Genomic DNA, 26,075 nt, shown 5'->3' with positions numbered 1-26,075 from the left:
ACACACGGTCCCAAACACACACGGTCCCACACACACACGGTCCCAAACACACACGGTCCCAAACACACACACGGTCCCCCACACACACACGGTCCCAAACACACACACGGTCCCACACACACGGTCCCACACACACACGGTCCCACACACACGGTCCCTCACACACGGTCCCACACACACACGGTCCCACACACACACACGGTCCCACACACACACGGTCCCAAACACACACGGTTCCACACACACACGGTCCCACACACACACACGGTCCCACACACACACGGTCCCAAACACACACGGTCCCAAACACACACACGGTCCCAAACACACACACGGTCCCAAACACACACGGTCCCAAACACACACGGTCCCACACACACACGGTCCCACACACACACGGTCCCACACACACGGTCCCACTCACACACGGTCCCACTCACACACGGTCCCACACACACACACGGTCCCACACACACACACGGTCCCACACACACGGTTCCACACACACACGGTCCCACACACACGGTCCCACACACACACGGTCCCACACACACACACGGTCCCACACACACACACGGTCCCACACACACGGTCCCACACACACGGTCCCACACACACACGGTCCCAAACACACACACGGTCCCCACACACACGGTCCCACACACACGGTCCCACACACACACGGTCCCACACACACGGTCCCACACACACACACGGTCCCACACACACGGTCCCACACACACACGGTCCCACACACACGGTCCCACACACACACACGGTCCCACACACACGGTCCCACACACACACACGGTCCCACACACACACGGTCCCACACACACGGTCCCACACACACACACGGTCCCACACACACGGTCCCACACACACGGTCCCACACACACACGGTCCCACACACACACGGTCCCACACACACACACGGTCCCACACACACACACGGTCCCACACACACGGTCCCACACACACACGGTCCCACACACACGGTCCCACACACACACGGTCCCACACACACACACGGTCCCACACACACACGGTCCCACTCACACGGTCCCACACACACACACGGTCCCACACACACACGGTCCCAAACACACACACGGTCCCACACACACACGGTCCCACACACACACACGGTCCCAAACACACACACGGTCCCAAACACACACACGGTCCCAAACACACACACGGTCCCACACACACACGGTCCCAAACACACACACGGTCCCACACACACACGGTCCCACACACACACGGTCCCACACACACACACGGTCCCACACACACACACGGTCCCACACACACACACGGTCCCACACACACACACGGTCCCAAACACACACACGGTCCCAAACACACACACGGTCCCACACACACACACGGTCCCAAACACACACGGTCCCAAAGACACACGGTCCCACACACACACACACACACACACACACACACACACACACACACACACACACACACACACACACACACACACACGGTCCCACACACACGGTCCCACACACACACACACACACACACACACACACACACACACACACACACACACACACACACACACACACACACACACACACGGTCCCACACACACACGGTCCCAAACACACACACGGTCCCACACACACACGGTCCCAAACACACACACGGTCCCACACACACACGGTCCCACACACACACACACACACACACACACACACACACACACACACACACACACACGGTCCCACACACACGGTCCAAAACACACACGGTCCCACACACACACGGTCCAAAACACACACGGTCCCACACACACACGGTCCCACACACACACACGGTCCCAAACACACACACGGTCCCACACACCAATCTCCTGAGGATGAGTGATGATTATGACAGGGTCCTCTTCTTCCTATTCAGTCTGGTTTCCATGGTTATTAAAAGGTTCAGGCTTTTAGGCATCAGTGTCTGCGTCATGACGTCCTGTGTGTGTTTAGGGACCACCGTTGGACAAAGCGAGGGCTGTCTGTCGTCCCCACCAAGTTTGGCATCAGCTTCACCGCTCTCTTTCTTAACCAGGTCAGTGTGTGTGTGTGCCTGTGTATGTGTGGATGTATGTCTGCGTGTGTATATGTCTGCGTGCATGTGCCTGTGTGTGTGTGTGTGTGTGTGTGTGTGTGTGTGTGTGTGTGTGTGTGTGTGTGTGTGTGTGTGTGTGTGTGTGTGTGTGTGTGTGTGTGTGTGTGTGTGTGTGTGAATTATGTTGGCTGAGTTGTTTGCGTGTGATCAACATATTTTTATTTGTGTTTACTTTTCAGGCCGGTGCATTGGCTCATATTTACACAGACGGCTCCGTGCTGTTGACTCACGGAGGGACTGAGATGGGACAGGGTCTACACACCAAGATGGTGCAGGTAGGACACTAACACACCAAGATGGTGCAGGTAGGACACTAACACACCAAGATGGTGCAGGTAGGACACTAACACACCAAGATGGTGCAGGTAGGACACTAACACACCAAGATGGTGCAGGTAGGACATAACACACCAAGACGGTGCAGGTAGGACACTAACACACCAAGACGGTGCAGGTAGGACACTAACACACCAAGACGGTGCAGGTAGGACACTAACACACCAAGATGGTGCAGGTAGGACACTAACACACCAAGATGGTGCAGGTAGGACACTAACACACCAAGATGGTGCAGGTAGGACACTAACACACCAAGATGGTGCAGGTAGGACACTAACACCAAGATGGTGCAGGTAGGACACTAACACACCAAGATGGTGCAGGTAGGACACTAACACACCAAGATGGTGCAGGTAGGACACTAACACACCAAGATGGTGCAGGTAGGACACTAACACACCAAGATGGTGCAGGTAGGACACTAACACACCAAGATGGTGCAGGTAGGACACTAACACACCAAGACGGTGCAGGTAGGACACTAACACACCAAGATGGTGCAGGTAGGACACTAACACACCAAGACGGTGCAGGTAGGACACTAACACACCAAGACGGTGCAGGTAGGACACTAACACACCAAGACGGTGCAGGTAGGACACTAACACACCAAGATGGTGCAGGTAGGACACTAACACACCAAGATGGTGCAGGTAGGACACTAACACACCAAGATGGTGCAGGTAGGACACTAATACACCAAGATGGTGCAGGTAGGACACTAACACACCAAGATGGTGCAGGTAGGACACTAACACACCAAGATGGTGCAGGTAGGACACTAACACACCAAGATGGTGCAGGTAGGACACTAACACACCAAGATGGTGCAGGTAGGACACTAACACACCAAGATGGTGCAGGTAGGACACTAACACACCAAGATGGTGCAGGTAGGACACTAACACACCAAGATGGTGCAGGTAGGACACTAACACCAAGATGGTGCAGGTAGGACACTAACACACCAAGATGGTGCAGGTAGGACACTAACACACCAAGATGGTGCAGGTAGGACACTAACACACCAAGACGGTGCAGGTAGGACACTAACACACCAAGACGGTGCAGGTAGGACACTAACACACCAAGACGGTGCAGGTAGGACACTAACACACCAAGACGGTGCAGGTAGGACACTAACACACCAAGACGGTGCAGGTAGGACACTAACACACCAAGACGGTGCAGGCAGGACACTAACACACCAAGATGGTGCAGGTAGGACACTAACACACCAAGATGGTGCAGGTAGGACACTAACACACCAAGATGGTGCAGGTAGGACACTAACACACCAAGATGGTGCAGGTAGGACACTAACACACCAAGATGGTTCAGGTAGGACACTAACACACCAAGATGGTGCAGGTAGGACACTAACACACCAAGATGGTGCAGGTAGGACACTAACACACCAAGATGGTGCAGGTAGGACACTAACACACCAAGATGGTGCAGGTAGGACACTAACACACCAAGATGGTGCAGGTAGGACACTAACACACCAAGATGGTGCAGGCAGGACACCAATGTGTTTTACACTATAATGTGAAAGGCCTGTATTTGAACCTTTATTTAAATATTTTTTATCAAACTGTACCTTTATTTTTATGGCAGGTGGTCCAGCACCATCCTCATTCAGTTGCTCTCATTTTTTGGTGTAGTTCTCATTTCTGTATAAGGCTTAAAATACAGGATATAATGTTGCTAATGTATGTCACATGATTTAAAATACAGGATAAATATAATATATATATAATATAATATAAAATATTATATTAAAATATAATATGCCTACTGCTTGCAAAATAAAAACATGTAAATATCCAAATAATGATTGTCCTGACTTTCAAGAATGCTTGAAATGATTTTCCTGGTCGTCTGGATGCAAGTTTCAACATCAAATTATTTCAGATCTATAGGAGTGTAAATGTCATCATGGCACGGACCGTGGCGCTATGTTGGCAGAGGAGAATTATTAGAATATTAGTCAGTTATTGCATTTTAATCCATGCTGGCTTTCGTGGGCTACCTGAGACATGAAACAGATAGGTGGGATACACAGGCTGTCACTCATTCATTAATGCACAATTGGCCTAAAGAAGCAATAGAAACATTTCAACCAGTGTAGTTTTTTTGGGGGGAAAACGTTTTTCGTCGCTGGTCTTACGTCATTACGTCAAGCTGGTAATTGTCGCATCTTTTTTCTATGCGAACTTTCTAAATGTCGACAAAGAATCAACAGAGCAGTTAGTGGAAACAGAGATATCTCTATAGAGCTGCTATTTAAACTACTACACTAGTATACTAATTATTCACTGGATTATTAAATACATCCACATATTTGTGTGTGTGTGTGTGTGTGTGTGTGTGTGTGTGTGTGTGTGTGTGTGTGTGTGTGTGTGTGTGTGTGTGTGTGTGTGTGTGTGTGTCTGTGTGTGTCTGTGTGTGTCTGTGTGTGTCAGGTGGCCAGTAGGACCCTGGGTATCCCCAGCAGTAAGATCCACATCACAGAGACCAGCACCAACACTGTTCCCAACACCAGCCCTACTGCTGCCTCTGCTTCCTCCGACCTCAATGGAGCCGCTGTGCATGTAAGACAGACACACACACACCCACTCACCTGCTGCTTTCAATATCCTTTACTGCATCCAATCTTCTAATGTCTGTCTGTCTGTCTGTCTGTCTGTCTGTCTGTCTGTCTGTCTGTCTGTCTGTCTGTCTGTCTGTCTCTCTCGCGCTCTCTCTCTCTCTCTAGAATGCGTGTGAGATCCTACTCCACCGTCTAGAACCCTACAAGACCAAGAATCCCAAAGGATGCTGGGAGGACTGGGTCAGTACCTGTCATCATATGCAGTCTTATTTCTGATTGGATGGTTTCATTGCTCATCTTTAAAGGCCCAATGCAGTCAAAATTATGTTATTTTCTTGTGTTTTGTATCATATTGTACAACAGCTGATGAAACTAGCATTGTAAAGTGCTATATCCTGATAGTTGTTGGTTGAAAATACAATTTACACAGGAGCTTCTAATCAGCAGCTTTTGCATGGGTGGAGTTTTGGCTCGCCTAGTGACATTACCAGGCGGTTAATAGACCAATAACAAAGATAGTTCCAAACCTCTCTGCCAATAGCTACTAGTTTTGCCGTTACATATCCTACCCATTAGATCCCTCCAATTAGGTCCCTCACTCAGACCTCTCCCGGACAGTCCTAGCTAAATTTGGGCATGGGAAAGTGTTTTTAGCTAAAAACCGGTAGTGTAGTACAAAAGTTTTAGAACACCTACCCATTCAAGGTTTTTCTGTATTTTGACTATTTTTTACATTGTAGAATAATAGTGAAGTAATCCAAACTATGAAATAACACATATGGAATCATGTAGTAACCAAAAAAGTGTTAAACAAAATAAAAATAAAAATTCTTCAAGTAGCCACCCTTTGCCTTGATGACAGCTTTGCACACTCTTGGCATTCTCTCAACCAGCTTCATGAGGTAGTCACATGGAATGAATTTCAATAAACACGTGTGCCTTCTTAAAAGTTCATTTGTTGAATTTCTTTCCTTCTTAATGCGTTTGAGCCAATCAGTTGTGTTGTGACAAGGTGGAGGGGGGGTATACAGAAGATAGCCCTATTTGGTAAAATACCAAGTCCATATTACGGCAAGAACAGCTCAAATAATCAAAGAGAAACGACAGTCCATCATTACTTTAAGACAAGAAGGTCAGTCAATCCAGAACATTTCAAGAACTTTGAGAGTTTCTTCAAGTGCAGTTGCAAAAACCAAGAGCAATGATGAAATTGGCTCTCATGAGGACCACCACAGGAATGGAAGACCCAGAGTTACCTCTGCTGCAGAGGATATGTTCTTTAGAGTTACCAGCCTCAGAAATTGCAGCCCAAATAATGCTTAACAGAGTTCCAGCAACATCAACTGTTCAGAGACTGCGTGAATCAGGCCTTCATGGTCGAATTGCTGCAAAGAAACCACTTCTAAAGGACACCAATAATAAGAAGAGACTTGCTTGGGCCAAGAAACACGAGCGATGAACATTAGACTGGTGAAAATGTGTCCTTTGGTCTGGAGTCCAAATTGGAGATTTTTGGTTCCAACCGCCGTGTCTTTGTGAGACGCAGTGTTGGAGAACGGATGATCTCTGCATGTGTATTTCCGTCCGTAAAGCTTGGAGGAGGAGGTGTTATGGTGTGGGGGTGTTTTTCTGGTGACACTGTCTGTGATTTATTTAGAATTCAAGGCACACTTAACCAGCCTGGCTACCACAGCATTCTGCAGCGATACACCTTCCCATCTGGTGTGGGCTTAGTGGGACTATCATTTGTTTTTCAACAGGACAATGACCCAACACACCTCCAGGCTGTGTAAGGGCTATTTGACCAAGGAGGAGAGTGATGGAGTGCTGCATCAGATGACCTGGCCTCCACAATCACCTGACCCCAAAGGGTGGCTATCTGAAGAATTTGTTTAACACTTTTTTGGTTACTACATGATTCCATATATGTTATTTCATAGTTTTGATGTCTTCACTATTATTGTACAATGTAGAAAATAATAAAAATTATGAAAACCCCTTGAATGAGTAGGTGTTCTAAAACTTTTGACCGGTAGTGTATATTTTTAATGGAAAACTATTACAGTAAGTTATGTAATTGTTACCCAGAAATGATTTGATATTGAGATAAAAATGGTTGAATTGGGCCTTTAACCCAGCATGCCCTTCATTTTAAACATCATGTGTTTTAATCAATTACTCATTGTCTGTTTTCAGGTGAACTCTGCCTACTTTGACCGGGTCAGTCTGTCTGCCAATGGATTCTACAAGTACGTTACCTGGAACACAGACACAAAAAAACAACACACAGTGTATTACTACCTAACCCGTTTTAACAATAAATGAATGATTTAGTATTTTTTTTCTAAATAGTTTGCCTGTGAGGCAGCACAATAAATGACCATATCTCGTTGATATCTTGCTACAATGCTGCTAAATGCTAGCTAATCTGCCATTTTTAGCTAGGCTAAATGCTAGTGTAACAGTATAACTTTAGTCCGTCCCCTCGCCCATACCCGGGCTCGAACCAGGGACCCTCTGCACACATCAACAACGGTCGCCCACGAAGCGTCGTTACCCATCGCTCCACAAAGGCCACGGCCCTTGCAGAGCAAGGTGCAACATTACTTCTAGGTATCAGAGCAAGTGACGTAACTGATTGAAACGCTAGTAGCGCGTACCCGCTAACTAGCTAGCCATTTCACATCCGTTACACTCACCCCCCTTTCAACGTCCTCCTTTTCCGCAGCAACCAGTGATCCGGGTCAACAGCATCAATGTAACAGTATAACTTTAAACCGTCCCTTCGCCCCGACACGGGCGCGAACCAGGGACCCTCTGCATACATCAACAACTGACACCCACGAAGCGTCGTTACCCATCGCTCCACAAAAGCCGCGGCCCTTGCAGAGCAAGGGGCAACACTACTTCTAGGTTTCAGAGCAAGTGATGTAACTGATTGAAATGCTACTAGCGCGTACCCGCTAACTAGCTAGCCATTTCACATCCGTTACACTCACCCCCCTTTCAACCTCCTCCTTTTCCGCAGCAACCAGTGATCCGGGTCACGGCACCAATGTAACAGTATAACTTTAGTCCGTCCCCTCGCCCATACCCGGGCTCGAACCAGGGACCCTCTGCACACATCAACAACGGTCGCCCACGAAGCGTCGTTACCCATCGCTCCACAAAGGCCACGGCCCTTGCAGAGCAAGGTGCAACATTACTTCTAGGTATCAGAGCAAGTGACGTAACTGATTGAAACGCTAGTAGCGCGTACCCGCTAACTAGCTAGCCATTTCACATCCGTTACACTAGCTGTTCTAGAATGTTGCTAAATGCTAGGTAGGCTACACATTCTTGCTAGACTACAACATTTCGATTGATAGGCTAAATGCTAGCTAGGCAAAAATGCTAGCTAGGCTAAATGCTAGCTAGGCTACATTGTTGCTAAATGGCACAACTGGAACCGAAAATCACCAGGAAGATTTCTTGGTGTAATTAACTGTTTATTTATCTCTTCCTCAGGACTCCAGACCTTGGTTATGACTTTGAGACCAACACAGGTCGTCCTTTCAACTACTTCAGTTATGGAGTGGCCTGCTCTGAGGTGGAGATAGACTGTCTGACCGGCAGCCACAAGGTAAATACATGGAGGGATGTGCTAGTGTGTGTTTCCTACTTTTCATGAGAGATTTTAGGACTGCATCGATTGATAAGACACAAACCAATATCCTCCATCTCATTCCATCTCTCCATTAGAACATTCATACGTCCATCGTCATAGATGTGGGGAATAGTCTGAACCCAGCTCTGGACATAGGGCAGGTAGAGGGGGGCTTTATGCAGGGTGTGGGTCTGTACACCCTGGAGGAGCTGAAGTATTCTCCTGAGGGATACCTGTTCACGCGCGGACCAGGCATGTACAAGATCCCCGCCTTTGGAGACATCCCCACTGACCTCACAGTGTCTCTGCTCCGAGACGCACCCAACGACAAGGCCATCTTCTCCTCCAAGGTAGGGACTTATTGTGAAGGAAGCCCTCTTTCTATTCTTGTGAGACCCCAGTTTAATTTATCGTCCTTAACACTCCTCTCTCTCTCTCTATCTAGGCGGTAGGTGAGCCTCCTCTCTTCCTTGCGGCCTCAGTGTTTTTTGCCATCAAAGATGCCGTCACCGCTGCCAGGAAGGAGTCAGGCCTTAGTGGGCCCTTCAGATTCGACAGCCCGGCCACACCTGAGAGGATACGCAATGCCTGCGAGGACCGCTTCACCAAACTGGTATGTATGATCATCACATCTCTAACAATCCAAGAATAAAACTACGGAGACACACACTGATTTGTTGTTGTTTGGGTTCCAGTGCCCCCCTGCAGAGCCAGGCACCTTCACTCCATGGGCTGTCGTAGTGTAAGACGAACAGCACTAGAGAGAGAAGACATGCAGAGAAGAGGAGAGAGAGACGGAGGGGGAGAGACGGAGGGGGAGAGACGGAGGGGGAGAGACGGAGGGGGAGAGACAGAGGGGGAGAGACAGAGGGGGAGAGACAGGGGGGGAGAGACAGAGGGGGAGAGACGGAGGGGGAAAAGAATAGGATAGCAAGCAGAGAGAGAGAAGGTTAATCTGTTCCAAATTTATGCCATTAAATTCCTTTGTCTCAGTCTGAGGAAACGACTGTTCTAATCAGTTTGTAATGGAGCCAGAACCTTAACCATACTCAGTTTGTAATGGAGCCAGAACCTTAACCATACTCAGTTTGTAATGGAGCCAGAACCTTAACCATACTCAGTTTGTAATGGAGCCAGAACCTTAACCATACTCAGTTTGTAATGGAGCCAGAACCTTAACCATAATCAGTTTGTAATGGAGCCAGAACCCTAATCAGTTTGCAACTCTTACCCCAACGCACACATGGGTGGATCTCGGTAGTGTAAAGGGGCTTCATCTCCTTGTCTCCTGTCTCTCATCCTTACTGAGCTGAGAACTCAGAACAATATAGTGGATGTTGGGGGTCTGCTTTCACTTGTCCACTACGTTTTAGATCAGTGAAGAGGAAGAGACTATTAAGATGAAGCCCAGATCTGAAGCCTACCTGACTATCAGCAGTGTGACCTAGGAAGCAGTCCTAGTTCGGTTGCCCCCATAGCCACCATGGTGCATTGTGAAATAGGTCAGGAGGCCACAGATTCTGATTGGAGGAAAGTATCGCTGAGGCCACGGGAACTGACCAGACCAATCACACACCACATACAGTAACTGCTGAGGATCTTTTTCAAGGGATGTCAATAATTTTCAGACCTCACTGCATATCATATACAAATGACCTATGATCAATTCAATATCTGTAATGATGCCTGTTATATACCTTTTATCAAATAAGTCAACATCTTTTATTTGTGTGTTAAATTTAATATAATTTCCTAAATGTATGATATTGTATACATATTAATTTAATTTGCCTTTTACTAGCAGAAATTGTGATTTTATTTAGCGGTTATGTTGAGTGATAGAGTTTTATAGGAATCATTTGTTTAATTTATTTTATGTTTAATCTCAGGTTTTAGTAAAACAGCGCCATCAGGTGGGCAGTAGTGTGTCTGCGGTGCTACTGTTTTCAATTCAACTAGTTAAATACTACTTGACTGACACAGAATAACTCAATTACTTCAACTACTTGATTAGACTGAGCCAAAAATTAAAAGATACTATCAAGCATTGGTGTATTTGAAGAATTTGCTTTATTTTACGTTTCAATAATGTACAGAGTTAATCTGTTAAATAAACATACATTTCCAATCCTCTGGCTGAGGCCTCTGACTGTGTGTTATGCTGTGTGTAAGTGCTTGCTATACGGTGTGTGTACACCCATTCAAATTAGTGGATTTGGCTATTTCAGTCACACCCGTTGCTGACAGGTAAATACAATTGAGCACACAGCCATGCAATCTCCATAGACAAACATTGGCAGTAGAATGGCCCGTACTGAAGAGCTCAGTGACTTTCAACGTGGCACCGTCATAGGATGCCACCTTTCCAACAAGTCAGTTAGTAAAATTTCTGCCCTACTAGAGCTGCCCCCCTGGTCAACTGAAAGTGCTGTTATTGTGAAGTGGAAAGATCTAGGAGCAACAACGGCTCAGTCGCAAAGTGGTAGGCCGACGCAAGCTCACAGAACGCGACTGCCGAGTGGTGAAACATTTTGAGTTAATGCCTAAAACTTAACCGTAAACACTTCGACATTTGACGTTTGCAACAACTTTGAGAAAAATGAATAAACGTTTAATTCTGACTTGAGACTGTGAGCGCTAGTTTGATAAACACACACAGACATGCATGATCTCACACACACACACACACACACACACACACACACACACACACACACACACACACACACACACACACACACACACACACACACACACACAAAGTATAATAAAGTTAATGTTTAAAACAGTATTCTATCACACTTTTTCTTTGGCTAACCAGCTTAATTGTACTTAGCCTAACCCCTTGACTAGCTCTATGTTAATAAGAGAGAGGCCAGAGAGCCACGAAGAAGAGACAAGATTGAGCCATTGTTATGATTTAAATAATTAAATAAAATAGTCATGGAACCTGTGTAGCTGACTGATCAGATAGAAACTCTTCCTCCCATTGTCACTGCTGTCTTCTGACCTGTAGTATCTACAGAGTGAATACACTTCCTCCCATTGTCACTCTGCTGTCTTCTGACCTGTAGTATCTACAGAGTGAATACACTTCCTCCCATTGTCACTCTGCTGTCTTCTGACCTGTAGTATCTACAGAGTGAATACACTTCCTCCCATTGTCACTCTGCTGTCTTCTGACCTGTAGTCTACAGAGTGAATACACTTCCTCCCATTGTCACTGCTGTCTTCTGACCTGTAGTATCTACAGAGTGAATACACTTCCTCCCATTGTCACTCTGCTGTCTTCTGACCTGTAGTATCTACAGAGTGAATACACTTCCTCCCATTGTCACTCTGCTGTCTTCTGACCTGTAGTATCTACAGAGTGAATACACTTCCTCCCATTGTCACTCTGCTGTCTTCTGAGCTGTAGTATCTACAGAGTGAATACACTTCCTCCCATTGTCACTCTGCTGTCTTCTGACCTGTAGTATCTACAGAGTGAATACACTTCCTCCCATTGTCACTCTGCTGTCTTCTGACCTGTAGTCTACAGAGTGAATACACTTCCTCCCATTGTCACTCTGCTGTCTTCTGACCTGTAGTATCTACAGAGTGAATACACTTCCTCCCATTGTCACTCTGCTGTCTTCTGAGCTGTAGTCTCTACAGAGTGAATACACTTCCTCATGTTGGTTTCTTTATATTCAGTTGTCACTCACTCTTTACTCTCTGATCTGCCTAATCCTTGTGCTCACCTGCTAAGCAGTGAAATCAACCCTGTGAAATCAACAGAACACTCATTGATAAACAATCTATCTAATAACAAGTCATTGAACACAATCTGTAAGATAGACATTTTAAATGTCTGTTACAAATACAACACAAGCTCCCTACACATTACTTAATCTAGAAAACTTTTTTCACATTTGAATCAACGTGTATCTTGGCCTTTTTTCAGCCTGCCTACACTTCCCACAACACAAGGAGGATCGGAAAGAGAAAATCATTGAAACAGAAAATACAAGACAATGAAATGTACTTACTTGACTTGTTGTCACGACAGCAGGACCTGTGAGATGTCCAGTCCCTTCCTGTCTGTCCAGTGTGAGGTGAAGACCACTCCTTTCTATGGCCTTATCTGTCACACCCTGATCTTTTTCACGTGTCTTTGTGATTGTCTCCATCCCCCCCCTCCAGGTGTCGCCCATTTTCCCCTGTGTATTTATACCTGTGTTCTCTGTTGGTCTGTTGCCAGTGCGTCTTGTTTGTCAAGTCAACAAGCATTTGTTTTCTCAGATCCTGCCTTTTCTCAGTCTCTCTTTTTCTCGCCTTCCTGGTTTTGACCGTTGCCTGTCCTATCTCTGGTCCCACCTGCCCGGACCACTCTGCCTGCCCCTGACCCTGAGCATGCCTGCCATCCTGTACCTTTCCCCCACTACTCTGGTCATCGACCCCTGCCTGCCTTGACCTGTCGTTTGCCTGCCATGTTGCTGTAATAAACATTGTTACTCTGACACAGTCTGCATCTGGGTCTTACCTTCAAACCTGATACCTATCACTTGCACAGAGGAGAGAGAGAAAGGGGGAAAGAGAGAGAGAGCAAAAGGGGGAAAGAGAGAGAGAAGAGGGGACAGAGAGAGAGAGAGAGAACGAGAAGAAGAGGGGACAGAGAGATAGAGGAGAGAGAGAGAAGGGGGACAGAGAGAGAGAGAGAGAAGGGGGGACAGAGAGAGAGAGAGAGAAAGGGGGACAGAGAGAGAGATAAGGGGGACAGAGAGCGAGAGAGAGAGTGATCAAACTCCGTCTGTGGGATGCTGAGACAACAAAGACCTTTGGGATAGCTAATTCATGTATTATTTATTTGATGAATGTCCCCAGGGAATAAAAACCACCACTCTAATTGAACCATAACTGGTCACTTTGGCACTCACATCTTCACAAAATAAATTAACAAGGCAGTCAAATTACGACATGTTTAATGCTAACTAGAGATACAGAAGTGTGAAACATACAGAGAATACAGGAGGACTGTTGTGGGAATACTCTGGTAGTCACTATCTGGCCAAGTTACTCTCAGGTCATCACTATCTGGCCAAGTTACTCTCAGGTCATCACTATCTGGCCAAGTTACTCTCAGGTCATCACTGTCTGGTCAAGTTACTCTCAGGTCATCACTATCTGGTCAAGTTACTCTCAGGTCATTACTATCTGGCCAAGTTACTCTCAGGTCATCACTGTCTGGTCAAGTTACTCTCAGGTCATCACTATCTGGTCAAGTTACTCTCAGGTCATCACTGTCTGGTCAGCCTACTTCTACAATATCTTCTTAAAATCTGATTTTAAACCTAACCCTAATGTTAACCCTATCCACACTGTTAACCTTAAATAAATAAAAAAAAGAGTATTTTTGTTTTCATACGTTTTACTTTGCAGCTTGGTCATATAGGGGTTTCCCCACTCCAGTCCTCCAGTCCTCCAGTCCTCTAGTCCCCCCAACAGTGTTTCCCCACTCCAGTCCTCCAGTCCTCTAGTCCCCCCAACAGTGTTTCCCCACTCCAGTCCTCCAGTCTCCCCAACAGTGTTTCTCCACTCCAGTCCTCCAGTCCCCCCAACAGTGTTTCCCCACTCCAGTCCTCCAGTCCCCCCAACAGTGTTTCCCCACTCCAGTCCTCCAGTCCCCCCAACAGTGTTTCCCCACTCCAGTCCTCCAGTCCCCCCAACAGTGTTTCCCCCCTCCAGTCCCCCCAACAGTGTTTCCCCACTCCAGTCCTCCAGTCCCCCCAACAGTGTTTCCCCACTCCAGTCCTCCAGTCCCCCCAACAGTGTTTCCCCACTCCAGTCCTCCAGTTCCCCCAACAGTGTTTCCCCACTCCAGTCCTCCAGTCCCCCCAACAGTGTTTCCCAACTCAATATTAGGAAGGTGTCTCTAATGTTTGATGTACTCGGTGTATATAATCACTATTAATTGAATAGGATCTCTGTGGGCCCAGTGATGATGTTTTCATCTTATCAGCTGTCAGGGAAGACCCAGATGCAGACAGTGTCGAGGAAATACAAGTTTATTTCTAGTACAGGGGCAAGCAAACGACAGGTCAAAGGCCGGCAGAGGTCAATAATCCAGGAGGGTGCAAAAGGTCCAGAACGGCAGGCAGGCTCAGTGTCAGGGCAGGCAGAATTGTCAAAACCGGGAAGGACTAGAAAAACAGGAGCAAGAACAGATGGGCAGGGGAACAAAAGCTGAAAGGTTTTCACGAAACAAAACAAACTGGCAACAGACAAACAGAAAACACACGAACCCTGCAGCTAGGGAGTCCTCAATGTAGGTCTCCGTAGCCTTGGTCTCCGGACCCAACCAGAGAGTACAGTCGTCCCCGGGGCAGAGTGGTGCCTGGGAGAAGGTCAATCCCACAGTCATATGGTCGGTGTGGCAGAAGCGAAGTGGCCCAGGCCTTCCTAAACACCTCCCAGAGGTCCTGGTACTCCGCAGGAATGGCAGCTTCCAAGCACCCGGGAAGATGTCCTGGGGCAGGCTGCGCTGACTTCAGGTAATGGGGGTGGCAGAACGGGCTCCAGCCCATGGTGGCACCAGCAGACCAGTCAATGAGGGGATTGTGTTGCTGGAGCCAGGAGAATCCCAATACCACGGGAACCTGAGGAGACTTGATGAGCAGTAACTGGATTGTTCGCTGTGGTTCCCTGACACACTTAGGTTGATGGGGGTGGTATTGTGGGTGACCCTGCCTATAGAGTGCCAGTCTAGTGCTCTAGTGTCCATGGGAATAGAGAGGGGCTGAGTGGGGATGCCCAGCTCAGAAGCCAGGATAGCGTCCATAAAGCTCTCAACGGCCCCAGAGTCGATGAGTACCGGGAGAGATTTCGACTGGTTCCCCCACAGCAACCTGGCATGAAAAGGGATGCGAGTAAGGGCAGAGGAAAAGTTATCCGTATGGCCCACAAGAGTACTTGCTCCTACCGGTAGACCTGGTCTTTTAGCGGACAGTTGGAGACGAAATGACCAGTATTCCCGCAATACAGGCAGCTCTTAGTGTGAAGCCTGTATAGCCGTTCTGGAGACAGCCTTGCTCTGCCTAGTTGCATAGGCATCTAATCTGCAGACTTTGGAGATTTTCTGGGGAACTCGGGTAGTCTCGTGTTCTCTCGGCAACGGAGCCATCGGGGACTTCCGGGATGTAGAATTCTTGGACGTGCGAGTGAAATCGAATTTCCTCTCCTTCCTTCGTTCCAATAGTCGCCCATCGATTCAAATGGTCAAGGCGATGACAGAGTCAAGATCCGTTAGTTGTTCCCGGGTTGCAAGCTCATTATTTACTTCCTCCGATACTCCGAGCAGGAACATGTCAAACAATGCTTCTGGGTTCCAGGCACTCTCAGCCGCCAACGTGCGAAAATTCACCTCGTAGTCTGCCACACTACGGGAGTCTTGACATAGCTGGAGCAGCTTACGAGCAGCCTCTCTCCCGGACAACGGAGAATCAAACCACTTCCGAACTTCCTCCAATAACTCCTCCAGACTGAGGCAGACGGCGGATTGTTGCTCCCACACCGCCGTGGCCCAGGCGAGTGCCCTGCTGGACATCAGCGTTAAATGTACGCTATCCTCGAGCGGTCCTAGGAGACCGAAGAATGCTGCATCTCAAAAATGAGGGAGCACTGAGAGAGAAAAGCCGGGTAGGTTCCGGAATCTCCAGAGTAGCACTCCGGAGGCCGTAAGCGGGGTTCTCAGGACACTGGGGAGGGCTGGGACATTACGGGTGTGACCCGATGCACAGTGGGGAATCCGCGGAATTGCTCCAGTAAAGTATCGAACTTCTGGTCATGGCGTTCTGCCATGAGACTTTGAAGTAACTCCTCGTGGCTTCCAATGGTGGCTCCTTGCAGGGAGCTTGGAGGGTACTGTGGTGTTGAATGCTGAGCTGTAGCCAATGAACAGCATTCTTACATAGGTATTCCTCTTGTCCTGATGGGTTAGGGCAGTGTGCAGTCTGATGGCGATTGCATCGTCTGTGGACTTGTTGGGGTGGTATGCCAACTGAAATGGGTCTAGGTTGGCAGGTAAGGTGTAGGTGATATGGTCCTTGACTAGTCTCTCATCACAAAGTGCTTTGAGAGACTAGGTCCACTAGAGTACTGTGGACCTAGTCGCTGTTGGGAGACGGCACACTAACACAGGCGAGTGCCCAGTTAGTTTAGCTCAGATCTGTGCTGTGTTCACGGAGTGCTGGAACCACAAGGTTACATGTATAACCAAGGTGGCGGCGCCCCCGTTTCTCACAAAGTGCTAATGATTTCAACTCTACACCACACACTCTGAGGAGTAATGTGGATAAGGGTTTGAGGAACAGCTTGCGTACACAGCCCCATGTTGGGCCAATGATGCAACCGCTGTTGGGGGACGGCACACCGACTCAGGCAGGCGCCTCAGTCAGTGCAGGTCAGACCCATAATGCGTTCACCGAGGGCTGGAACCACGAGGTTACAAGTATAACCAAAGTGTCGGTGCCCCCGTTACTCACAGAATGCGCCAATATTACCTCCCCCTTTGGGACGGAGCCCACCCTGGGCTGTTCCACCACTTCAGTGTCAGGGGACAGCGGTGGCTTGGGCCATAGAGGAATACAGGTCCTTCCTACTATCAGTACCACAGCTTCGCGCTCTCCCGCACTCAGGGCATTACTCGGAGTAGCAGCGAAGCTGCACCCTCTCCTCCTGGCGAAGTCAGACGCTGGAGAAGGGTTATGACATCCAATTCCATCGAACTCCTCCCCAGTTTTCGGGTGTGGTGATGAAGACGCCTGAGAAAGTATCCGATCTTGTGAAGGACGTTTTGGCGAAGAAGGCTGTCACAGTAGTTACCAAAGAGCAAAAGAACAGCAGGCTATTTTCGCCCTACTTCCTGGTGCCAAAGAAGACGGGGGGAAGGAGGCCAATATCAGATTTACACACTCTCAACGAGAGCGTAGCCAAACGGTCCTTTCGAATGCTTATGACAAAACCTCTGCTGGAATGTATCCACAAACAAGGACTTTTGTGTAAGCATAGACTTAAAGGACGCATACTTTCATGTGCCGGTGCATCTGCGTCACAGGAAGTTTCTGCGTTTCGCCTTCCAAGGGGTGGCGTACGATTACACGAGGATGCCATTTGGGTACACCCTGGCACCTCGCACCTTTTCCAAGTGCGTGGAGGGCCGGCATTGGAACCGTTGCATCGTCAAGGGATAAGGCTACTAGCCGACCTAGACGACGTAGTGGTTCTCGCCCCGTCAGCAGAGCTGGCGATCGCACACACGACACAGAGTGATTCATCTCACACGTCTGGGGTTCGCTGTGAATTTGTGAAAGAGCATGTCTTGGCCCAGTCATCAGATTGTCTACCTGGGATTGCAGCTAGACTCTGTGACTATGAAGGCTTGAATTTCAGATCCTCTGTGGGCTGCCTTGTTGCTAGCCCTACGAAGGTTTTATCCGAAACACTTGGTGACAGCGCATTCCGCCATGACACTTTTGGGTCTCATGTCATCTGCCCACTCCATGGTTCCACTGGGACTTCTGCTCATGAGCAAAACACAGCGATGGTTTGCCCAACTACGATCGGACCCAGTGAGGCACCGTCGTCGGTTGTTGGTAGTTCCCCTCTAGCTCAGAGCGGACCTGAACTATTGGAGAGACCCGTGCGTTCTGACACAAGGGGTCCCAATGGGCAGAGTGTCCTCCTACATTCCAGTGTTTACAGACGCTTGTCTGACTGGATGTGGAGGGACATGTCAGGCTCGGGCGGTAGGAGGGGAGTGGCCTCCCTCGGGACGCGACATCAACCTCCCTGGAGTTGGAGACAGTTCTGTTGGTTCTGACCCACTTCGTGTCTACCCTATGGGGTCGCGACATGTTGATCTGGTCAGACAACCGAACCACAGTAGCCTACATAAATCGCCAAGGAGGTGTCAGGTCTCCTGCACTCCACCGGCTGGCAGAGGAATTGTGGCTGTGGGCTCACGAGCACCTTCGCTCGTTGACAGCAGCACACATTCCAGGCTGTCAGAACGTCAGAGCAGACCTCATGTCTCAAGGGGGTCCCCGAGACGACGAGTGGCAGCTGCACCCTGACATTGTTCTCCAAATATGGGAACGGTTCGGGAGAGCCGAGGTGGACCTGTTCGCATTACGTGTTAACCCACAGTGTCCCCTATGGTTTTCCCTACGAGCCCAGGACGAACCGCCATTAGGGATAGACGCTTTTGCCCACCAGAGGCCGGATGTTTGCCTGTACACAATTCCACCAAGGTCCTGCATTCTCCCACTGCTAGCCCGCGTGAGAACAGGAGGGCCTTCAATCATATTGATAGACCTCGATTGCCCAGGGGCTCTGTGGTACGCGGAGATGACTCAAATGTTGATTGCACCATCATGGCCAATTCCACATAGAGAGGACGCAATGTCTCAGGCGGAGGGCATGATAGAGCAATTTCCTCTAATTGGCCAGCCACTGAGAGTTTGGCCCCTGAGAGAGACAGGCTAGACGCCGTAGGTTATCTGATTCAGTAATCAGAACCGTACAGAGTGCGCATGCCAGTTCCACATCAAGGTCGTATGCCAGCAGATGGAACGTGTTTTCACAGTGCTGTGCCACAGAGAATGTGGACCCCATGTGCTGTCAGGTCAAGAGCGTGCGCTCATTCCTACAGTTCATGTTTTACAAGCAGCAGGTTTTTGGCAGAGACACCGTCTTCAGCCACCCTCTAGTGGAGCGGTTTCTATTGGGAACGTAGCGGCTAGAGCCATGCTACCCCAGTGGGATTTAACTTTGGTACTCAAGGCGCTCTGTGAGACGCCGTTCGAGCCATTGAATCAAAATCCCCCTCAAAGATGTTGTCTCTGAAGACAGCGCAGTTTCTTTTGCCTTGACTACAGCCAAGCGTGTCAGTGATTTGTGTGCTCTTTCAATGAGACCCGACTGCCTTGCCAACAATGGCAACTTGAGCAGAGTGGTGTTACGTCCTAACCCGGCATTTATGCCAAAGGTTATTAAGAGCTCATATAGGTCACAGACCGTTGAGCTATGGGCTTTCTTCCCCCCCTCCCCGAACAGAGAGAGGAGAGGCTTCATTGCCTTTGCCTGGTGCGCACCTTGGTGTGCTACGTGCAGCGCACGGCAATGATTAGGTCATCGCCTCAGCTTTTTGTGTGTCACGGTGCTAGTACACTTGGTAGACCACTTTCTAAACAGCGGCTGTCTCATTGGCTTTGTGAAGGCATTGAGACGGCTTATGAGGCAGCATGGCGGCCGCTGCCTCAGGGAGTCAGAGCCCACTCCACTCGTGGAGTAGCGGCGTCTACGGCCCTTTCAGAGGAACAGGGGTAGAGGATATTTGTGCAGCGGCGTCGTGGTAGTCACCGTCTCCTTTTATCCGATTCTACCTGTTAGACATGTCGTCCAACTCTCCAGCTCGTTCTGTACGCAGCGTGGCTAAATTGAGAACTTGAGTTAAGAAGAGATGCAGGACTATTGGGCAAGGTTCCCATTAGGTCCGCTCTCCTTTTGTTGTTGTTGTCAGAGAGTAAGACACGTGCGACATAACCTTTGTTTGACACTGTCAGTACAGCAGGGACTGTCTAGACTGCCCACCAGTGTAGCACTGTGTTGGGGCGGAGTGATGAGGGAAATAGTGCTGTAGCTAGTGTTATTTTACTATTAGACCGGTCGCTGAAATTGATGGAACACTGAGGTATCATCTATCTGCTGAGGCAGAGTCGTTGGCCCATATTCTGTTATCTGCCCACGAATCATTGGCTTTGCCTATGGATTGAGTGTGGCGGGTAACACTGAGGAATCAGTGAAGAGGGTCTTCTACATTGGTTCAGCCTGTACTCAGCTTCGCTGATGGGAAGGCTAGGATTAAGGTGGGGGAAACGCAGGATCAATGGACAAGGTTTCCATCAGGTCCGTTTTCTCTTGTTAGAATGACTACATGACATGACTCCTGGCTGGGGTGGCACAGTAGAGTCGTGTTTTTATGTCCTGCCCACAAGTCTATGACTGTGTTTGGGCGGATGGATTAGGGATATAGTTCCTGTAACTGGTGGTACTGTACTATTTGACCCGTCTTTAATACTGACAGAGTTAGGTTCGGCAGTGAGTACATTTTGGAGCGTTTCGCTCTGCCTTAAACCAATAGGAGCAGAGCTCCCCTACGGGGCGGAGCTCCACGATATAGAACGATAGTTACCGGAGTCGTAACTCCAGTTCTACGAGTGGAGCGGAGCCCCATTGGACTTAAGGCCCTGTCGACCCCCAGTCTCGCTGAAGATAATTTTTTGGGGAGGTTGATTGAGGGGAAGCGTCCCCTTTATATAGGGAGACGTGTACTCCTATTGGCTGCAAGTGTGTGCATCATTTTTTCTCAGGTTATTCACTGCCTAGGCAGCAGGGGGAAAACCACTAGGAGCAGAGCTCCCCTGCGGGGTGGAGCTCCACCATATAGAGTGTTCTGTTTTTGTTCTTGTCAATTATTACCTAAACTTAAACAAAGGTTCAATAAAAAATATTAAATAAATAAGTTTGAAAATATAATAATTTCCTGCTAAGGTGCTTTTCTATTTATTTAGCATTTATTTAACCTTAATTTAACTAGGTAAGTCATTTAAAAAAACGAATTCTTATTTTGCAATGACGGCCTACCAGAAGACAAAAGGCCTCCTGCTGGGACGGGGGCTGGGATTAAAAATGTAAAATAAAATAAAAAATTAGGACAAAACACACATCACGGATAGAGAGACACACCACAACACTACATAAAGAGAGACCTAAGACAACAACATAGCATGGCAGCAACACATGACAACACAGCAAGGCAGCAACACATGACAACACAGCATGGCAGCAACAACATGGCAGCAACACATGACAACACAGCATGGCAGCAACAACATGGCAGCAACACATGACAACACAGCATGGCAGCAACACATGACAACACAGCATGGTAGTGTTAAAGATTGATGATATTTACTAGAAGAGAGAGACCAAGTTGAGACGCTAGACCAGGTGGATAAGGTATGATATTTAAGGCAGTTTAATAAGTTGCAAAGATATCTGACAACACGTGCACGGCCCCTTTCTGTCTAATTCTTATGGAATCGTCGGAGAAGAGGACGCTCTACACAGTACATACAGATTATATAGACAACTAGCAAAGTAGGTTGATCTTGAAGTCTGGCCTTCCGATTGGTCGATCTGGGTCGTGGGTAGTCCTGTTCGGCCTGATGTCGACATTCCATTGGCTTTTCACACAGTTCTTTGTCCTAGTCACATCCAAAGGCATCCTGCATGTGCGTTTGTTTTCACAGGCCCTATTCATGGGGGAGGGGATGTGTGTGTGGGTCTGACAAAGTAGTGGGGATGGGTGCATGTTGTGCCAAGAATAGCTTATGTTGAGAAGTGGTTAAAACAAGTTACCAGTATCTTATACAATTTCTTACAGTAGCAACACATGACAACACAGCATGGCAGCAACACATGACAACACAGCATGGCAGCAACACATGACAACACAGCATGGCAGCAACACATGACAACACAGCATGGTAGCAACACATGACAACACAGCATGGTAGCAACAACATGGCAGCAACACATGACAACACAGCATGGTAACAACACAACATGACAACAACCCGGTAGCAGCACAAAACATGGTACAAACATTATTGGTCACAGATGACAGCGCAAAGGGCAAGAAGGTAGAGAAAGCAATATATCATTTTATCTATCTTGTGTCGATCAAAACAGCTGGATGTAATCACGCCCCCCCCAAAAAGTGTCCAATACAAACGTAGTTGTAGTGTTTCCATTACCCATTTAGGAAAATTACGAATTAAACTACTAACAATTCGCTGCTACTCATCTTCTTGTCAAGTCAGTCAGTTTACCATCACTCAGTCTACTTTGGAATGACCAGGTAGTGACGTCTAGAAGTCCAGCAGGTGGTGCTGGAGTATCATTTTACCAGCTCAGAGCAGAGAGAGTGGAAAACCCTTTTTGTTGTTGTTGCATACAGCATCACATATGCTACAAATGTCACCAATGGTATTTTAAAAAATGAGGCTCCTGACCAGGTAGGTATGCATTTTTTTTAAACATAATTGTATTGAACTAAGTGATAACAAGGATTTTTTTTTAAATGTGGAGCCCCGTCTGCCGCCAGGGCAGTAATCTTCATAACGAGGACCATCAGATCAGCTCGCCTGACAGGGGGAGACAGAGAGACAGAGCCCATACACCTCCAAGAGGAACAAGAGAGCCCTTGACGTGGGGTGGAGTTGGCAGATCAGTGGCATAGATACAGAAACTCCATGGGAGATACGTCCTTTAACGCTGGTTGAGAACCCCTGCTCTAATGGTTAACTATGTGTGTGGGGTTGGCCGCTGTGTTGACTGAATCATGTATTCTAGTAACTTCCCGGTTTATCTCCTATAGACTCTCCCGTTTGTTAGGTGTCTGGGATGTGAACCAGAATAAAACACTAGATGAAAAACACTCACTCACAGTGTTCAGCCATTAACTCCATGCCCCCTCACACACACACATCACCACACACACGTACCCACACACACACACACACACACACACTTCTGTATCTCTGAAACGTAATTGTAGTGCAGACTAAGTGCTGTTATTGAGGCAGCGGCTGGATATGGACAGTTTGTATTCAGGCGCTTCTGTTGTCGATAGAGCTGGATACATTACGCATGGTATGTCATGAATACTGTGGTTGACTCTGGCAGGAGTTCACCGGGGCTGAGTAGCAGCACCACAAATGTTCTACTGCTGGAGCTTCTGTCCCTCTTACAGAATATTAGTTCAAAAGTATTGAGGAGCTCCTGATCCCTAAATGTAAACAGTAACAGCACCCAACATGAGTACCGGCAACTATTTCAGTTCAAGCCCTGCATGAATATAAATAAATGGTGTGTGTGTGTGAGATCGTGAGCGTAGATGGATGGAGATAATACTGGCAAGGAATCAGAGGGGGGACAACAAAGACATGCCATTCTGAACTCACACACATATAAAAATGACGGCCCGTGCTCGTACTGAGACTCACTGAGGCTATGAGGGGTTGATTAGGGGAGTTTAATAAAATGTAGCTAACTGTCATACCAAGTCACCTAACGTGTAACTGAGTGCCTAAGAAACTGTGTTGAATTTTAACATGGACTGTCAATGGAGACAAACCTTCTTCGTAGGCGTTCACACACACGTTCAAGTGTCTATGTAAGCATTCAAAAAGGAACGAGTACTTTTGGGTGTCAGGAAAAATGTATGGAGTAAAAAGTACATTATTTTCTTTAGGAATGTAGTGAAGGAAAAGTTCTCAAAAAATATAAATAGTAAAGTACAGATACCCCCCAAAAAATGACTTAAGTAGTACTTTACAGTATTTTTACTCATGTACTTTACAACACTGGTTCTCGGTAATACCACCAAAGACATTTTTTAAAGTAATGACTGACTATCGTTTCTCTTTGTTTATTTGAGGTGTTCTTGACTTAATATGGACTTGGTCTTTTACCAAATAGGGCTACCTTCTGTATACCCCCCCACCTTGTTACAACACAACTGATTGGCTCAAACGCATTAAGAAGGAAAGAAATTCAACAAATTAACTTTTAACAAGACACACCTGTTAATTGAAATGCATTCCAGGTGACTACCTCATGAAGCTGGTTGAGAGAATGCCAAGAGTTTGCAAAGCTGTCATCAAGGCAAAGGGTGGCTACTTTGAGGAATCTAAAATATTAAATCTATTTTGATTTGTTTTTAAATAAGTATAATTTGCCATAACACACTTTAAAAGGGAGCAAATTAAACTGATAAAATAAAAAGGAAGGTGGTTTTAACCTCTCTCTCAACTTGCGCTTGTTCACTCCCTATATCGTTTCACATGTCTATTTTCAAAGGATAAAGCACAGAACATTAACTTCAACATTGTACACTCTAAAAAAGGCTGGGTTGCTTGTAGGAAGCAACTGCTAGTGAGCAGTTAAAAAGTTTGGGAACCCCTGTGTGGGCAATACTAATAATTACAATTAACATAACGATGCTCATAATAATAACAGCAATAACAGTAATAGTAACAATAAGAAAGAGATCTAGAAAAAGGAGGGTACTACTTTTATAAATATTACAATAGTTACACCAGTAATAGTAACAATAAGAAAGAGATCTAGAAAAAGGAGGGTACTACTTTTATAAATATTACAATAGTTACAACAGTAATAGTAACAATAAGAAAGAGATCTAGAAAAAGGAGGGTACTACTTTTATAAATATTACAATAGTTACAACAGTAATAGTAACAATAAGAAAGAGATCTAGAAAAAGGAGGGTACTACTTTTATAAATATTACAATAGTTACAACAGTAATAGTAACAATAAGAAAGAGATCTAGAAAAAGGAGGGTACTACTTTTATAAATATTACAATAGTTACACCAGTAATAGTAACAATAAGAAAGAGATCTAGAAAAAGGAGGGTACTACTTTTATACGCCGCTTTGTGCTGAATTCCATGTATTTTGTGACCACAGTGGTTTAATGAAGACGTTCTTGCCTGGGCCTCATAATTGCTTTGTCCAGCCCAAATAAGTGGCTCTGGTCCGGTGTATATTGAAACATTGTTAATGCTTTGCTTTTGGTTATGTGGTTCGTTGGCATGCACAGAAACTTGTTGGTGGAAGATTTGCAGCATATATATATATTTTATATATATATATATATACAGTGGGGCAAAAAAGTATTTAGTCAGCCACCAATTGTGCAAGTTCTTGTGCAAGTTCTCCCACTTAAAAAGATGAGAGAGGCCTGTAATTTTCATCATAGGTACACTTCAACTATGACAGACAAAATGAGAATTTTTTTTCTCCAGAAAATCACATTGTAGGATTTTTTATGAATTTATTTGCAAATTATGGTGGAAAATAGGTATTTCACCTCCCACCATAAAGCATGGAGGAGGAGGTGTTATTATGCAATGTAGAAAATAGTAAAACATTTAGAAAAACCCTTGAATGAGTAGGTGTGTCCAAACTTTTGACTGGTACTGTACAGTATATACACACATTACACGTACACACATGACGCGTACACACATTACGTGTACACACATTCAACAAGGTAATAGTAAAGGCGTTCAGTCGCCCCCTTCGGTTAATTTATGGTCTTTCCCCCACACTGTGAGGTAGCTGAGACACACACACACACACACACACACCCTCTCTCTCCCTCCATCTCTCACTCCACCACACTCTGAGTCGATCTCAGCCTCAGTAGAAGTGAGTGAGTAG

At 46.9% G+C, this 26,075-nt stretch overlaps 2 protein-coding genes across 2 annotated transcripts in view; both read left to right on the top strand.

Annotated features, from left to right (window-relative positions):
* xdh (xanthine dehydrogenase) overlaps positions 1-9,548 on the top strand; it is a 42,578-nt gene extending 33,030 nt beyond the window's left edge. The window contains exons 12-20 of the mRNA XM_039008764.1: positions 2,001-2,082; positions 2,322-2,417; positions 4,950-5,078; positions 5,243-5,317; positions 7,274-7,326; positions 8,585-8,699; positions 8,819-9,073; positions 9,169-9,336; positions 9,419-9,548. Of these exons, the coding sequence (XP_038864692.1) occupies positions 2,001-2,082; positions 2,322-2,417; positions 4,950-5,078; positions 5,243-5,317; positions 7,274-7,326; positions 8,585-8,699; positions 8,819-9,073; positions 9,169-9,336; positions 9,419-9,469 (1,024 nt within the window). The 3' untranslated portion in view covers positions 9,470-9,548. The remainder of the gene's footprint in view (positions 1-2,000; positions 2,083-2,321; positions 2,418-4,949; positions 5,079-5,242; positions 5,318-7,273; positions 7,327-8,584; positions 8,700-8,818; positions 9,074-9,168; positions 9,337-9,418) is intronic.
* The window catches only part of LOC120059732 (E3 ubiquitin-protein ligase TRIM9-like), a 1,105,060-nt gene that overhangs the window by 733,541 nt on the left and 345,444 nt on the right, over positions 1-26,075 (top strand). The gene's annotated exons all lie outside the window — the stretch shown is intronic.

The sequence above is a fragment of the Salvelinus namaycush genome, chromosome 15 (assembly GCF_016432855.1).
Source record: "Salvelinus namaycush isolate Seneca chromosome 15, SaNama_1.0, whole genome shotgun sequence".
NCBI lineage: Eukaryota > Metazoa > Chordata > Actinopteri > Salmoniformes > Salmonidae > Salvelinus > Salvelinus namaycush.
This window is presented reverse-complemented; position numbering and strand designations above follow the sequence as displayed.